The following is a 16,370-nucleotide window of genomic DNA, read 5'->3' on the forward strand; positions in this document are numbered from 1 at the left end:
AATATTAAGAGTTTCGATCTGAATTATGAGGATATATAATTTTAAGTTTGACGAAAATAAAGGGTCAGAATTTTGAAAGATCCTGATCTGTTAATAAACATCAACAATTTAGATTGTCTTTTCTTCAATCTTCAATCGATAAATTTTAAATATAATATCAATTTCCGTGGTTGAAAAGAAAATTGAAAGATTCCTTACGACGATATATTAGTATATAAAAATATACATGAAAAATCCACTCCTCCACTCCTAAAAAAAAAAAAAAAAAAAAAAAGAAAAGAAAATTCGTATCGCAACATTCTCGCGGAAGGAGGCGGATCTCCACCCAGATCTCGACGTTAAATTCCTGAAGGGTGGAACGGCGACACTTTACAGCGATAGCGTACGTATCAGTGGTGCAATTGGAATCCCGATTCGAAGCGGGAGTGTGTGCAGGACTCGAGAATCAATTTGCATTCAATAATCCACGATCGTTAAGTCGGATATGTTCGGCGGAGCGTGGTGAGCGGGAGCCAGGGCCCCGGAAATCGGCACTGGGATTAGACGCTTTGTCGGCCGATAAGACGCCCACCTTTCGCCCTGCCCTCCCCCTCCCCCCGCTTTGCTTATGAATGGCGGCCACGCTCCACGATTCAATGCGTGCCTGTAAACGACCGCATTCAACGGCCATCTATGCGCCCATTCAACCGTGTTCGACGAACTTGTCGCTCACCGTCGAGGAACTTGCGAGCGAGCTTCCAAAACCTTGTTACAAACCGAGAAATGGGATAAGAAGTTTTGCAACGATTGGCAACGCTCTCTCTCTTTGGAAACAAGAGGCACGTGAGCTTTTTTAAAGGGGAGATTTCTTCTTCTCGATCGTTAAATTGATAATGAATCATGTATCGAGTCGAAGAAATTTCAATTTGGAAATTATCGAATCTTGAAATTTCTTCCTTTGCCTGTGTATCTTCAGATCGATTAATTGTTTCATACTTGGAATATATCAAGGATTGGTTTTTTAATTGGTCTTATATAATCAGTTACAGATTCATGAAACGAGGGATGAAGAATGAGAATGTTGGAATTTTGTATATTTAAGGTTGAAAATTGGAGGAAATAATAGAGATTTGCATTTTTTTCCCAATGATTTATTCATTACTTCGTGTTACAAGATAAGGCTAATATAATAGCATAAGGCTTTTCGCGTGCAATTTGAGTTTCGTTACATGGATGCGAAATGCTTGTCATGTGCCGAAGTGCATAATATTCAAATAGATTACGTGAAATTACAAGAGCACGTAGCGAGACATGTGATTACACTGCTATTTTCTTAATCGATTATCTTCTATCTACTATCATTGAGACGCGCGTTTAAACGCGGGTCGCTCGTTAGAATTCTTTTTTTTTTTTTCTCTTCTTTTTTATTATTTTTCTGTAGATAAGTTAACCCCTTCAGGAATGAAAAGATAATATATATATCGACGATAATTACATTATCGAAATGATGAATAATATCGAAGAAATTCCGATTCCTTCGAAATATATAGAATTTGAATTAGATAAAAATTAAATCCCTCAAGAGGTTAAACAGGACGAATCTTTATCTAGTATCAATCGTTCCACCCATTCGTTCAGACGAATTTCTGTCAAAAAATCGAACCACACACGCATACACATACACATACACAACCATTCGTTCACTACTGCATGTACAACTCACGACGAATTATTAGAAACGATAGCGAAAATATTATGTACAGATTGATATTTCGTATGCTAAATTATTAATTAGAACAATAGTATCGTTAGTGCCTTAGCGATATAATAATAAAAACGGCTGAAGATGATGACGATGATGAGAGTTTGTATTATTTTATTCCATTTTTTTTTTCTTTTTTTTTTTTTTTTAATTCTTTTCACTCTCGTGAAAAATAAGTAAATAATGAAATTTTTGAATTACAAAGCGAGAAATTCTTTCTCAAATTTTTACGTATTTTTAAGTTTAATTAAAAAGTATGCAATTTAAAGCAGCGTACGTTTAAAAGATTGAGAGAGGAATCATCTTCGATCGTTTCGAAGGAAAGTTTCGTCAAATTTTGCGGAACAATTGTTCGGACTACGTGATTAAAAAGTTGAAAAAAAATACTTCTGGTGTAAAAATAACTTTAATATTTTTTAATACGCTCCAATTATTAAACAACGCATCCTTTAATCCGATATATTTCTTCTGAAGAATAATTGAATAATAATTTAATTAAATTTCTAATGTACGATTTGTGATCTCCATTGCACAAAGTAACCAATTGATTACGAACAAAATTTTATTTCTTCATCTCTTCTCGAATTATAACAAAATGATCGAATTTTTTGCTGTCTCAACTTCTCATAGAGATCCTCTCCTCTATGAAAGTAGAGACTTTCGTAGAAAGCCATCGGCAAGAAGATCATCCTCGAGATAGCTTTGCCCATAAACGAGGATATAAAGCTACTTAAGAAAGCTACGATCTATAACCTAATGAAGAATCGAAGAAGGATTCAAAACGTAGATCTCGTTCTCTGGAGCAATTTAAAATCAACATTAACCATATTTTCTTCTCAAAAATGATACTCGAATTAATATAATTAAATCTGTAAGTTAATACAATATGAAATTACAAATGATCGAAACAATTTTATCTTTTATTTAATCCACCTTTACTCATTTAAATTATCGTACAAAAGAAATTTCAACAAGAATTCGAAAAACACCAAATCCAAATTTTTCTTCAACTTTTTAATTCCTTTAAATAATAATAATAATAATAATAATACAGTTCATCAGAGACTAGAGAAGAAAATCTAATGGCATCTCCGCGCGTAAGAATTCTTCCTTCAAGTTCGACGAAACTTTCCTCTTGAGATAACGTACGGCCAACCATTTTACGAGAAGTGTGTCGTATAAATATATTAAATATTATCGGCAAATTTCTCTCGCGAGAAGAGAGAAATTTCCTTCCACTTCTTTGTCCCTAGCCGCGGATAACTAAACGAACGAAAGGCGACGAAAACGACTCGCGCGTCACACTCGCGGTGTATTCTTTCGATGTACGAGCAATATTTTCGACACGTTCGGGAAGAAGTCTTGGTCAGCCGTTCCACCACCGTGATAACCGCCCACGGCGGCATTAAAAATGATATTTCAGGGAGGGATTCTCGGCGGCCTCCGACCGGAAAGATTCGTTTTGAAAAGATTGCCACGCGGCGAAGACTGTTACCGCCGCGGGATATCCGAAGAGGTGTTCGAAAAGACGGCTGAAAAGTTGCTTTAATAGGATCTTTGAAGATCGATTTATTATTTAATTATTATTAATATTGTTTTATTTATAATTTGTTATTATTAATATTGTTTCTTATTTAGTTTAGATCGTGACTCAGAGTGGAGAAATTTTTGTACGAAAATTTGTCTTCGAGGAGTAAATGAGAAAATAAATACAATTTTGATCGATGAAAGTACGTAGTTGAATTATTTTAAGTGTAATTTATGATATACTTATTTCTTTATATTCTTCATCGTATATGTATTTCATTAATTAATCAATTTATAATCATTCTAGAATATCCTAGAACACTTCGTGGAATTATGGAAACTAATTTTAGTACGATATCATGCTGATGATTGTGAAATAACATTATATAAATATTATATTACATCGTATAATTGGACCAAGTATTTGTTACATTATTGCATCATCTACTTCCGTTCATTTTCACACAAGAATAGTAATTTCAAAACTCCACCCTTTTCAACATTCAAAATAATCGATCTTCTTCCTTTCCCTCGGAGGCGGCATCCCGAAATATTATTTTTACTCTCGTTCGACGTTCGGCTGCTTACGAACGATTCGTCGACGAATTGTCGACTTCAACTTTTCCAACGGATAACGCTCTCGCGTTACACTTCGATCGTATTATTATTCCATGGACACAAGTTCGAGAAGAGGATAAAGTCTGGCGAATATTTAGGGGCGAAAATTTCGAAGAGAGAAAGAGAAAAAAAGGGGAAATCAAGATTCGCTCGAGTATTTTCTCGAGCCGGGACAATGGGCGACTTTTGACGCGGAATAAAAGGAATCGAAGGGTGAAAAGCAATCGAATTTCACGAACGAGCACGATCCATTTGCGTTTGAACGACATTGGGCGAGATCGTTCCGCGGATGGAGGAGAATACCTCCATTCCTTGAAATCGATTCCGCAGTGAACGTATCGAGGCGTGAACCCGTTCCCCCTCCAACAAACGGGCGAAAATTTCTCCCACGAAAGGCGAGAAATAATCCCCGTGGTTAAATAACCACGGAGCTCCTCGTTAACTCGTCGATGCTTGCACACGCAAAGTAATTGACACGCACAATTTGACATAGAAAGCAATAATAATTACAAGCTACATTATCTTTAAATACTTCTTCCAATCAGAAATTCGCAAATTGTGCATCGTGAAAAATAGAAAGAAATACAAGAAAGAATACAAGAAACTGTAAAATAAGATTTGAAGAGAACGATTCTACGTTAGATTTGTAAAGTTTACGGAGAAATGTGACGAAATAAAAAAAAAAGAGAGGAGGAGGCGATCGAAGTACGACGTTGAAACCCGTTGACCTGTGAAGAGGGACACGAGCACAAGGGTAGTGGACGCGGCGGGCGGAAGTGGTCAGGTGCGATTCAGCGGGTTCCGCGGCATCCGGTTGGGAAAACGAGACACTTCCGTTAGTGCTGAATAGTCGCTGGGAATGGAGGAGCCGGAAGCGACAGCGGAATGGCTAGGCTGCTTTCGAAACCAAAACCGCGGGGATCCCTTATCGCGGGAACTGGCAGAAAATAGTTTCGATCGAAGCGTCGATATTTCTTCTTCTTCTTCTTCTTTTTTTAATTAGAGTTTCATTCTTTTGAGTGTTCTGTCACGTGTCTAAATTCGAAATTCAATATGCGTAATTAAAAATTGTTTTAGTATGAAACGAACTCGATGCTTCGCCATGTTCTTTTCAATTCCAAGTCGGTATACGTTTCGAAATTGTAGCTCTCAATCTTAATAAAGGTAAGAGTCTTTGGTTAAAAATTACGAGTACGAATGAGCCCACGCGTTTAACCCGTTAACAGGAGAAGTTTCGATTAAAAAAAAAACTCGATTCGAGGAAAATTGATATTGCGCAAATTTTCAATTCTTAAAAATCGAGCGGGTTAACAGGTTAATCCAATCGCATTCCAATTAACGCACCGGCTGCTACACCATTCAAACATGGATATAAATAAAATCCTATCGAAAGATGAAAAATTATACTCGATTTATACACACTCTCTATTTTTTATAGATCAGTAACACAATGCTTTTAAAATAATTTCACATACACCTACTTGACTTGTTTTTCTTTTTTATTCGTTACAAAAAAGAATTTATCTCGTGTTATCTCGATTATAGCATATATATGGCGTCCGCAAATAAAAAAAAAATTACATCCATATTATAAATATCTTTTTTTTTTATACACAATGTTAAAAGAGGCAGTCAATTTGTGAAAAACAAATAATAAGTCCTGGATAATCTTCTCGAAGAAAGAAAAAAAGAAAAAAAAAAAAAAAGAACACGTACTCTATATATATATATATATATAAATTTCTACGCTATTCTTACTATCGGATAAATTCGAGTAACGGGGGAAAAAAAAAAATGTTTCGCAGGCGTATTGCACGAGCATCTAGGTCGCCAAATCAGGGTTGTCGATGGACGTGGACGATCGTGGCATGGTCCAGCCGATAGTATAGTTGCGGGAAGATCTTCCCGTGCGCTGTAGACGATCTGTGGAAAAAAGGACGCCCATCGACGGCCTTGCGTGAGAAACAAAGATCTCGAAATAGCAGATCTAACATCCCTTTGTCTCCACTGAATCGATCGATCGGTTGACGAATGAATATTTCGACGAATCTCATTTGCAATATTAATTGTAATAATTCATGTTTCTTTTTTAGATGGATAAATTTATACCACAACACGGATTACGTATAAATTACTAATTCTTGGAGTGGAGATAATTATGCAAAGTTTTCAACGGAATAATTATACCAGAATTAATGATTAAAGGTAACCTTCTTCTTTTCTAATAATTTATAATTCAATATTATTTATGGATTAGATAATATTCGTTGAATAAAAATTTCAAGGAGATGAAATCTTTACAAACATTACGAATGATTTAACGAATGATTTACGCACGGGCGGAGTCGACAGCTCGAATCATCGCGGATCACAGCGATAAAAATGGACGTGGCGAGGAGAGGAAGATCAAAGGGACGCGATCGAGTCAAAGCGTGGAAAAAAGCGCGGGGAAGGGAAAATGTCGGCCGACATTATTTGCAACGCTGCCATCTTTCAGGAAGGGATAACCCGGAATGCAGTATTCCCTTTCATTCTGTCACGATTCGTAATTAACGCAGAACAATCCTGTGTGTCTCGCCTGGGAAATCTTTGATTCGATGATTTAAACGTTCTCTTTTAAAGAGAGAGTGTAAGAGAGAGAGAGAAAGGGAAATTCGCTTGCAAAATTCGCATAATTTTTATTCGAATTACTAATAACAAATGGAATAACTCGTTAAAAATGATGGAACTATTAATTTTCTTAAGAATCTATTCTCCTGTATACAAAAGAATAAATTACATCTACGTGAAAATTAATTTAAAAAAATATATATATACATATTTGCATCAAGATTATTTTTAAGAAGAAATAAAATTCGTTGGAGCGAAACGAGTTTTATAAAAAAAAAATTACGAAATTGAACATTATCGAAGATTAATTATTTTTTAATATATTAAAAAAAAGAAAGAGGGGGATGGAGGAAATTCCTCGAATTAAAATATAATTTACATCGATCATTCTTCCATTTTTCCGTCACGCTGTTGAACGAGATTTCGCGGTAAATGGCGTAAAAAAATTTCGATTTTCCCTTCGATACGTGGAAATCGGTTTCCCGATCCCCGGTGTAAACCGGGCAAACAAATTACAACTTGGACGGAAATTACTATCTAGGATGTGCAGCGTGGCGCCCGCGCATTTTTAACGTGTCACCAGCCAACGTTCTCCTCTCCAGCCGCCGATTTCGATAAGCAAAAAAAATTCCGCCCACGATCGATTCCCCGTGAGAAGAGCGACACGTTATTATGCAGAATATTGTTTAACGGGCAAACACCCCTCACCCACCCCTCCTTTATAGGATAGACTGAGGGGGTATACTGTGCGCATTAATTAACACGAAGCAATCGCAGACAATTTTAGGATGGATAAATCGATGAAACGTTATGAACGTTATATTTGCTCTGGTCATCGATCATCATAGCTTTGGAATACAATCGAAAGGGGAGGGAAATAATTTTCACTTCTGCGATCCTGTGTTCGCTCAGATGACATCTTTGAATCGAAGTTATTAAAAGAAAAAGAAATTTTACGAAAATATATAATATATAAAGTGATTTATCTCGTACAATTATCGTCGAAAGATTAAATGCAATTTAATAACACGTATGTAAAAATAGAAATCTACGAAACGAAACATCGGAACGATAAATGATTAAATCGTCCAAAAAATCAAAATTGATACTATCTTCCTATTCAATTCTGCGATCTTCTTCGTTTTCCAAGAGATATAGATGGAAAACTTCCAAAAATGGATGGAGGAAAAAAAAAAAAAATCCTGACCAAGATCTAACAATACAATTTTATCGCCAATTCGCGAAACATTTCCGTTTATTTCCGTGGATATTGGCCAAAGGATATAGCGGCCGTTTTGGTGGTGCACCGTTGAAAAGGAGGGGCCATTTTTTCCCCCCACAAATCATGAGAAATCGGGGAACGGCCATCGTATGGAAAACTTTTCGGTTGAAATCAGATTTATTGGCGCGCCGTAATTTTTTTTTTCTCCCTCCCCCCCTTTTTTTCTTTTTTTCGCAGAATAGAAGCGGCTGCGCCTGCCAGCTGGAGATAAATGAAACGCGGCCACGAAAAGTTGCGCGATCGGGGGCGCCACGTCAAAAAGTATTTCGAGTATCGATCGCCCCCTGGAATCCCCCGTGTGCACGGGTGAATCGATGAATCGTGATTACTTTCGCGATTCGATGAGTTGGTGAGTTTGGTGTTGGCGAATTTGAAACGGCGATTTCGCGATTCCAAGCATCCGCGATTGAAATATAATTTAATTGTTAATCGCGATTCGAGCACGTCGTCGAACGTTGCTCGCGAACGAACGGTTTATTTGTTGTAACAATTTACAATTAGCGATTGGTATTTTAATATATATACGCGCGTATGTGGGTCAATCATTGATGAGAGACAAATAGCGCAAGTCAATATTTTATCAGACGGACAAGTGGCAACAACAATTTGAGCGAATACAAGTAGAAATGTTTATTAAAAATATAATAATTAATGGAATCGAGTCAATTTTCAAGGATAATTTTAAATAATTCGAACAACAGGTATTTAGATACCTTTTCCTTTCTTTTTTTAAATTTTACGTATGCGCAGAATCCAGGATTGAATTCTTTAATAATAAAAATCCACGGATAATGTATCTCACATTCTATATTCCCTATTACGCTCAAGAGAAACTCTGTGTGAACACTCTTTTTTTTTTTATTTTTTTTATCACTATTTTTGAAAGTATCGTATAACATTCTAATGAAAAATTCAACGTGGTACAAAAGCTTCGCGCGCATTTTTCACATCTGCTTACGTTTTACAAAAATACGTTTCTTTTCACAAATTTCGTAACTGAAACTAATCCTGATGCAACTAACCCTATCTATTCTTTATCTCATTTCCTCTCACAACAATATATACACTTCCCCAATTTTCCTGAGATCAAAGAAATCATCTTTTCATAATAACAATCCTTTAACAACTTTCCTATCGATTCTAATAATCTTTGCTCCATCAAAAAAAAAAAGAGAGAAACTCCATCTAAAAATAAATCGACAAAAGTTTTCTTAAAACAAGTTCAACTCATCACCGCGTACTCGCGACCGACTAACGAGATTCCCCACCCCGTGAAAAAGCCACAATTTGCGAGGGAACATTCTATTAGCGGACATTTGTCAGCGAAGCTCCGGTGTCGGTTTTACGCGGTGAGCAACTGCGAAGGGGGAGGGGTGGGGGTTTAATGATAAAGAGGGCGAGAGGTGGCGAGTTCGGAAACGGAGGAGTAAGAGAGGAAAGGCTCGTTTCACGGGACATTAAATTCCGACGGGACAGTCGGCGGACAGTCGGTATACAGTCAATGGGAAAAATTCACGGATATACTCGTCCTGTTTAAAAACGGAAATTCTGATTTCTTTTCTTCTAAGAAATTTTCGTCTCGATTCGAACAATTCGAAGAACGGGGGTGGAATCGATCTCTTTTTTATTTTTTTATTTTGTTAAAATATGGTGGATAAATAATTATTAAGTGTGCAAATATTACACTAGATATGTATACAAATTTAATAAAATCTCAGATCATTTTACAACAAATGATCAATCATGAAATCTACATTTAAATAAACTTATTTTTTTTTACTTGCTTGAGATTAATAGAATGTGAATATATCTCGTAATTTCATTTTGATCTAAGATAAATGCTTGAAAGCATTCATTTTTTGGAAATGAATTAGATTTAATCTTTTAAATAAAATGATTATTTGATATAATACTTGGATACTTAATTACAATATAATTATCAATATGAAATAGCACACGTGTGCTTCTTCTATAGAAATCAAGAAAAGACCAATTGTATTTTGTAACCGATTGTGTATTCTTAAAAGATTGTTGCACGCATGTGGGAAGAAGAGAGGCGAGTAGAGTTGGAGGACAGGGTTGAAATGGATGAGGAGAAAATAGCGAGGAAATAGCGGTCCAAGTTTTCCTCCGGTAGAGGATGAAACCTAGCGACGTGTCAATCGAGTGTGAAACGTTCGATTTCGTGATTCGAGAAGTTTTCTCTTCTCGTTTCCATTACGTCACCGGGTGCCCGATCGTTGGATTTCCTGAATGCCTCCGCCAGACGATCGACGTCACCCGTTCACGACCAATTTCTCTCTCTCTCTCTCTTTTTCTCTCTCGTGAAAATAATCTCATCATTGTGGTCATCCAAAATTCTCTCTCTCTCTCTTTCTTTCTCTTTTTTCTCTCCTGAAAATAATCCCATCATTGATCATCGTTCATCCAAAATTCTTTCTCTCTCTCTTTTTTTTCTCTCGTAAAAATAACACCATCATTGGTCATCGTTCATCCAAAAATTCTTTCTCTCTCTCTTTCTCTTTTTTTCTCTCGTGAAAATAATTGGTCATCTTTCATCCAAAATTCTCTCTCTATCTTTCTTTCTCTTTTTTCTTTCGTGAAAATAATCCCATCATTGGTCATCGTTCATCCAAAATTCTCTCTCTCTTTTTCTCTCGTGAAAATAATTGGTCATCTTTCATCCAAAATTAATTTATTGAAATGAATTTATTTTTCGAGGACTTTGAGAAATTTGCAATAAACAAATTTTGATTGAATTATTGTTGAAATAGAAAAATGTGAAAATATCAAAGGGAAGGAGCTTGGACAGCTGAACATTACGAAAAGAGAAACTGGGAAGAGGTTAAACGATTATCCAATGTTCGAATCAATATCCACTTTAAATATTCTACCGCTTAATTCACCTTCTTTTCCTTCGATAATTGGGAATGGAATTGTGCAATCATTAAGACGTTTTCTTAAGATGGGTAAAAAAAAAAAAAGAAAAACCGCTGAGATCTCTCGATGCTCAGTTTTCCTCTGAGCTGGAAGGGAAGCTTCTTTCCGATTACGACGAGCGGAGTAATTAAGGTCAGTGTGTCGATGATCGAACTTAACCCGGCTCCCCCAGAAAGGGCGCGTCGATCGATCTCGACGCCACACTAGATTAATCGTAAGGGAGGGAAGCATCGTCTGGATTTGAATGGTACAAATTGAAACCCTTGTAACTTCCTGGTTGTCGGGGAGACGAGGGCTTTCGGAACTTTGGGAACGTGGAAATTCGCAATTTCGCAAACTCGATGAACCCTCGCTCGAGACGTCCAATGGATTGTGTGTGTGTGTGTGTGTGTATGTTACGTGTGGGATATTTTTGAGAATTTGTATCTCTCAAAAGGAAGGCAAGTACGTGATTAAATAATACTATTAACTAAAATTTATCTTCCAGGAAAAATTCGTTTATTGGATTAAAATATTTCATTTAGGAATTGTTGAAACTTTTGAGAAATATCAATCTTATTATTAAATTGAGAATTAAATTTGTATTCCCTGTGTATATTAAATATTCTAATAATATATTTATTGTATATAGAGAAATATAGTCATTGTTGAAATTTATTATTTTTCAAATAATCAGAAATTGGAATTATTTCTATATATATATATTTAGGAGAATTATACGTGTATCCATGTTTGTGAGGAACCTATATGAACCGCTGAACTATGACATCCGCAAACTCAATAGCCTGAGACATGATGAAAACCCATGACACGACACACGAGCAATGAAACATAGACACGTTCTCCCCTGGGCCTGGCCCCTACGTTGACCTGCATCACCACCTAGTAACATCCGGTTATCAAGGTGAACTGGATGATGGAGCTCCTGGGAGCCTGAGGCTACATCCCAGATTCCTTACTTCTTACGCATCACGCCCCCTTTTTCTCCTTTTTTTTCCAATCTCACGTCATTAGAAATCCCTCTCCCTCCTTTCCCCTAAATTTCCATCAACGATTCGTCGCAATTAAAGTCCATACCATCGATAAAAAAAATTATCAATTAATAATAATTAATAAATATTTTCAAAGATGGGAAGGAAAGAAGCAAAGAAGATGATGAAGATAATGGCTGCGTAAAAGGTGCGCCAAAATTATCAATTAATAATAATTAATAACATTTTCAAAGATGAAAAGGAAAGAAGATGACGGAGATAATGGCTGCGTGAAAGGTGCGCCAAAAAACGGGATGGGATAGGATCGATCCGGCCCGGTTTACGTAAACGTATTGACGTCACGTGAATGCGGACACGTTATCGGATTGAGGCATTGCCGCGTCGTTACGTAACGTGTGAGCAGAACGAGCGAGTTCCACGACGACAGGATCGTTAATAACCTCGCATTACAGCTTTCGCCGCGATATACGACCCCCGCCTCCAAGAAGGAGGTGGAGGAGGAGGAAGAGGAGACCACGTTCCCTATTTTACAGCGAATTAATTATCAACGCGACCGCTCCCTCCTCCCGTGGAACGGAGAGACGCCAGTTTCATGGACCGGGCGATGAAGGCTGGGGCCGGAAGTGCGATGAAATTGCGGGACCCCCCACGATCGCCACCCTGATAAATAATTCGAACTATTGTTCTGTGCGTATATTTACTTTTATTATTTTTTTTTAGATTAGTTCTCGTTTCAGAAAGATGAGAATAATTATTGAAACAGATTGATGTTTAATTTTCATGTGAAGAACGGATCTATGGATCGAAAGTTTATGGAATAATTCTTTGAAAGGTGGAATTTGATTATTTTTTTCTTATTATAATTATATTAGTCGTAATTTTCTTTTTTAAATTTCTACGATAGATAAAATATGGAACGAGGAGAGGCTTCTTGATGGTATAACGGATGATGTATAACTAAAATCCTTGGTACAGGATTTCCTCGCGAGGAGAGTTGACTTATCCGAGATCAATTTCGCAAACTGAATCGCTTAACTTGCTCTATTTCTGTTATCATAAGTCACGTAGATTCTGTTGCATAACCATCGATCCTCTCTCCTTTCATTGCACGTACATTTTTATCTCGTGTACTTCTAACCAAAGGTTACGATCTATTAACTTGTATAACGATGGATCGAAAAAATATTTCTAATTAAAGAAATAAAAGGCAGCAGATAAAATTACGCGCGACATGATACGAAAAATTATGTAATATCAACGTCACCCCTTATACATCCCACTATATTGAAATATATCTAATTCCATGCGACTTCTAAGTCAGACGTTTCTTCTGCCTCGGTGTAGGAAGTTTCAACAAGCCAGACTGGTTCCAAAGAAAAGAAGCAGCAAAGATATCTAACAATGGGAACGTGATAAGTGCGTGTTAGATTGTCTTTCTTCCGTATATCCGGTCTGTTTCAATTTCAATTGCAAATCTTTTATTTTTAATAAAGGAAAAAGAGAAGAAAACAAATAGCAAAATGATGCTGTATTTTGAAGTTCTCTGTCAAGTCAGAGACAAAAAGAAAAAAGGAAAGATAGAATGAAATTTTCAAAGAGTAACAAACTTCGATCGTACGAAAAAAATAAAAAAAAAAAGAAAAAAGAATAAACTAATCAGAAATATTTGATGAAAAATATCGTACGTTAACGGTTGAGCGTTAGAAATACCAGAAATGCTTGATCTCCCGTGAAAAACTTCAATTTAATCGGCGGACAATAGCCTCGTAGCGGCGCGAATATGCGGGGGGAACGCAGATGGAACGAATAAAAATAGAGGGGAAACGTCGAATTTTCGAAAAACTGTGAAATTTCTCGAGATGAATGCGCGCGGTGATAGAGAAATCGACTTTAATATCGAGCGGAAAATTCGTTCATGGGCCGACGGGCAGAAAAATCAGAGAGAGAGAAAGGAAGAGAGAGAAAGAGAGAAAGAAAATAAAATAGAAAGAAGGCGCCACGGATGATAGCGTAAAAAATCCAAAATAGACGAGGAAAGAGTCGGCCGTCGTCTACGATCCCTGAAACGTGGGATAGAAATCAAAAGAGGGGGAGGAAAAAAGGTAAATAAAGAAAACAAAAATGAAGAAGGCAAAATGAAGCGCGACGAAGGAGGGAAAAAACTGCGAGCCACGTATGCAACGCGGTTGGAAAACTAATTGAAGCTTCAATTGGCAAATAAATTGGCTCGAATTTCTATTCGCGAGTCTTTTTCGTTTCCACCCCGTTTTTCGCCTGGATTCCGCGTTTACCCGCCAATTTCGCGGGACAAAGTAGCACGGTGTGCATCAATCACCCCCCCCCTCCACAGGTAAACCCTGTGAATTTCACCCGTTTCCGGCTCCCTTTGTGCGTTCCAAGAATGAAACACGGTTTTGGTGCACGGTGATCGTAATTATTCGGACGATATAACTTTTCAACTACATTTAATGGATTTCTGTGCAATTTTAAACGTTTACGGCGTTTCGCTTCGATTTTTTTTTTTAAATTGTGTTCACTTGTAAAATTGATCGTGAACGAGAGGGTTTTCTTTTTTTTTTTTTTGTTTTTCCCGACTTTGTGTTTTGTGGTACTTTTCTTTTTTCCTCTCTCTCTCTCTCTTTCAGTTTTGTTGTCTCAATTTTTTTCACCTCTTTGGGACACGTTTCGTTTGGAAAATTGTCGTTTATTGAAGAAGAACGATAAGAAATGACGTTTAAATTATTTAAAAAGCGTTGTGTAAATTTTTTGGTGAATTGAATCGAAAGAAGAAAAGATAAATGCCGCGAGTCAAAATTTAATTATCTTGGAAGAAAATAGTATTAATTTTGTTTGACCGAAATTTTTATTCCAATTTAAACCCTCTATTTCATTAGACCAATTTCAGAATTTCCTTTTTTTTTTTTTACTAGCATTCCTCTTGATAAGGCCGCCTACCAAGTTATGACAATTTCCAGTCCCAGTAATCTCGTAAACTTTATTTCTCGTTTTATTACTCTATCTTCCCGTTTTATTATTTCATCTTAATTTATTATACTACAGAGCAAAGTTTATACATCTTGAAATATCTTCCTATTTTATTTCAATTATTATACTATGCGCGATTATTCATAAAAACATTATTAATAAAACGAACGATTTCTCTGAAATTTAAAATCCTCCTAATTAAAATTCGTCAAAAATGTATTATTATTCCAAGATTTCTAAAGATATCTTCTAATTGGAATAATCGAGGTAACTTCGTATTTATCCATTTCGAATATTTAATTGTTCAGCTTGTATAATCCTAATTAATAATTTTCGATGAGATTCAATGTCTTCGCCCTCTCTCCATAAAACTTTCCATAGATCCAGACAATCAAGAATCATATATGCAAAGTAGAATGTATATAATCGTATATAATCGTAGAATGCAAAGATGTGTGGCGACAGAGTGTTTGCGAAGAATCGAAAATAATATTCTGCCGAGTAGTCTCCATCGACCCTGTTCGAAAATTTCACGAGACCTCCTCGCGTGGATATTGAGTTGAGACGAATTAGTCGTACGACTGAATACAAATGGGTTCATTTGCAAAGAAAAGAACAGTGAAAGAGAGAGAGGAGGAGGGGGAGGGAACAAACAGCGAGCCAAACCTCATTATTATTCCTCACTCTCTCTCCCTCGGCTTCCTTCACTCTTGTCCTTTCCAAATCAAAATCCTACCCTTACGCAACACTCGTCGACAAACGGTTTAAAAAGATACCGTAAATTTAATCGATGATCCCTGTGAAAGTGAAATTGTGGGCGTTGAAGGATTATTATTTCGATTCAATCCTCTCAACCGATCGTTCGCTTCAGTGGTTTCTCCTTCTAATTGTATTAATTACGATATATTAGTCACCATTCGAAGTATCAACCTACGTTCTCTCACATAATTGTTCATGCTATTTATATTAAAGAAAAAAATTTGATTATTCATTAACACAATATATATATATATATTAGATAGTCGCATAAGATGGCTGGTTTTTTTTAAAAATATTTTAACAAGTTCTTAACAACTTCGAATATTATTGATATTAATTTAAGTTATCAGAGATTTTTAATATTAAAATTTGAAAATCTATATGAAACACCAGCCATCTCATGCATTCGACAATAATAATACTTGCTTGTAACAACACTTGATATACACATATCATTTCACATTATCCTTTATCGCAAACAAAGCCTAATTAAAATAAACAATAAAATAAAATTTTTAATCACAATAGTGAGAAGAAAAGGAAAAAAGGAAGAAAGACGACTCCCGTTTATGGAAGGAAAATACGAGAGAATGTTAAACAAAAGGATTGCCAATAAAGAAACGGAGGATAAAAAGTCAGTTTCTACCTACGCCAATGTTGGAAGATACATTAATGAAAAAAAAAGAAAGAAAAGAAGAAAGACATGTCAGTGCCACACGGATAAAATATATAAAAAATCTAAAAAAGTAAAAACTCGTGTAGAAAGGAAAAAAAGAAGGAAAAGAAACGTATCATGCAATGCGATTTCCATCGAGAGATCCGATGAGACATAAATATTTTCACGGGTGACAGAGTATCGAAGGCCGGGAAAAATCGTGCTCCCACGTTGCACGGTCGATATATCGTTAACCTGTGC

General features: G+C 36.3%; 1 protein-coding gene across 15 annotated transcripts in view; it reads right to left on the minus strand.

Annotated features, from left to right (window-relative positions):
* The window catches only part of LOC409024 (tropomodulin), a 223,300-nt gene that overhangs the window by 135,510 nt on the left and 71,420 nt on the right, over window positions 1–16,370 (minus strand). For 5 of the 15 annotated variants that reach the window (XM_006560740.2, XM_016913883.2, XM_006560742.2 and 2 more), the window contains exon 9: window positions 5,365–5,809. The exons of 2 other annotated variants lie outside the window; for them this stretch is intronic. In XM_006560740.2, coding sequence (XP_006560803.2) covers window positions 5,709–5,809 — 101 coding nt within the window. In that variant the 3' untranslated portion in view covers window positions 5,365–5,708. Of the gene's footprint in view, window positions 1–2,776; window positions 5,270–5,364; window positions 5,810–12,602; window positions 13,106–16,370 lie in introns of those variants that run through there. 8 more of the 15 variants (XM_016913882.2, XM_026442659.1, XM_026442654.1 and 5 more) reach the window with 5 other exon arrangements.

Source organism: Apis mellifera, linkage group LG9 (assembly GCF_003254395.2).
Source record: "Apis mellifera strain DH4 linkage group LG9, Amel_HAv3.1, whole genome shotgun sequence".
Classification (NCBI taxonomy): domain Eukaryota; kingdom Metazoa; phylum Arthropoda; class Insecta; order Hymenoptera; family Apidae; genus Apis; species Apis mellifera.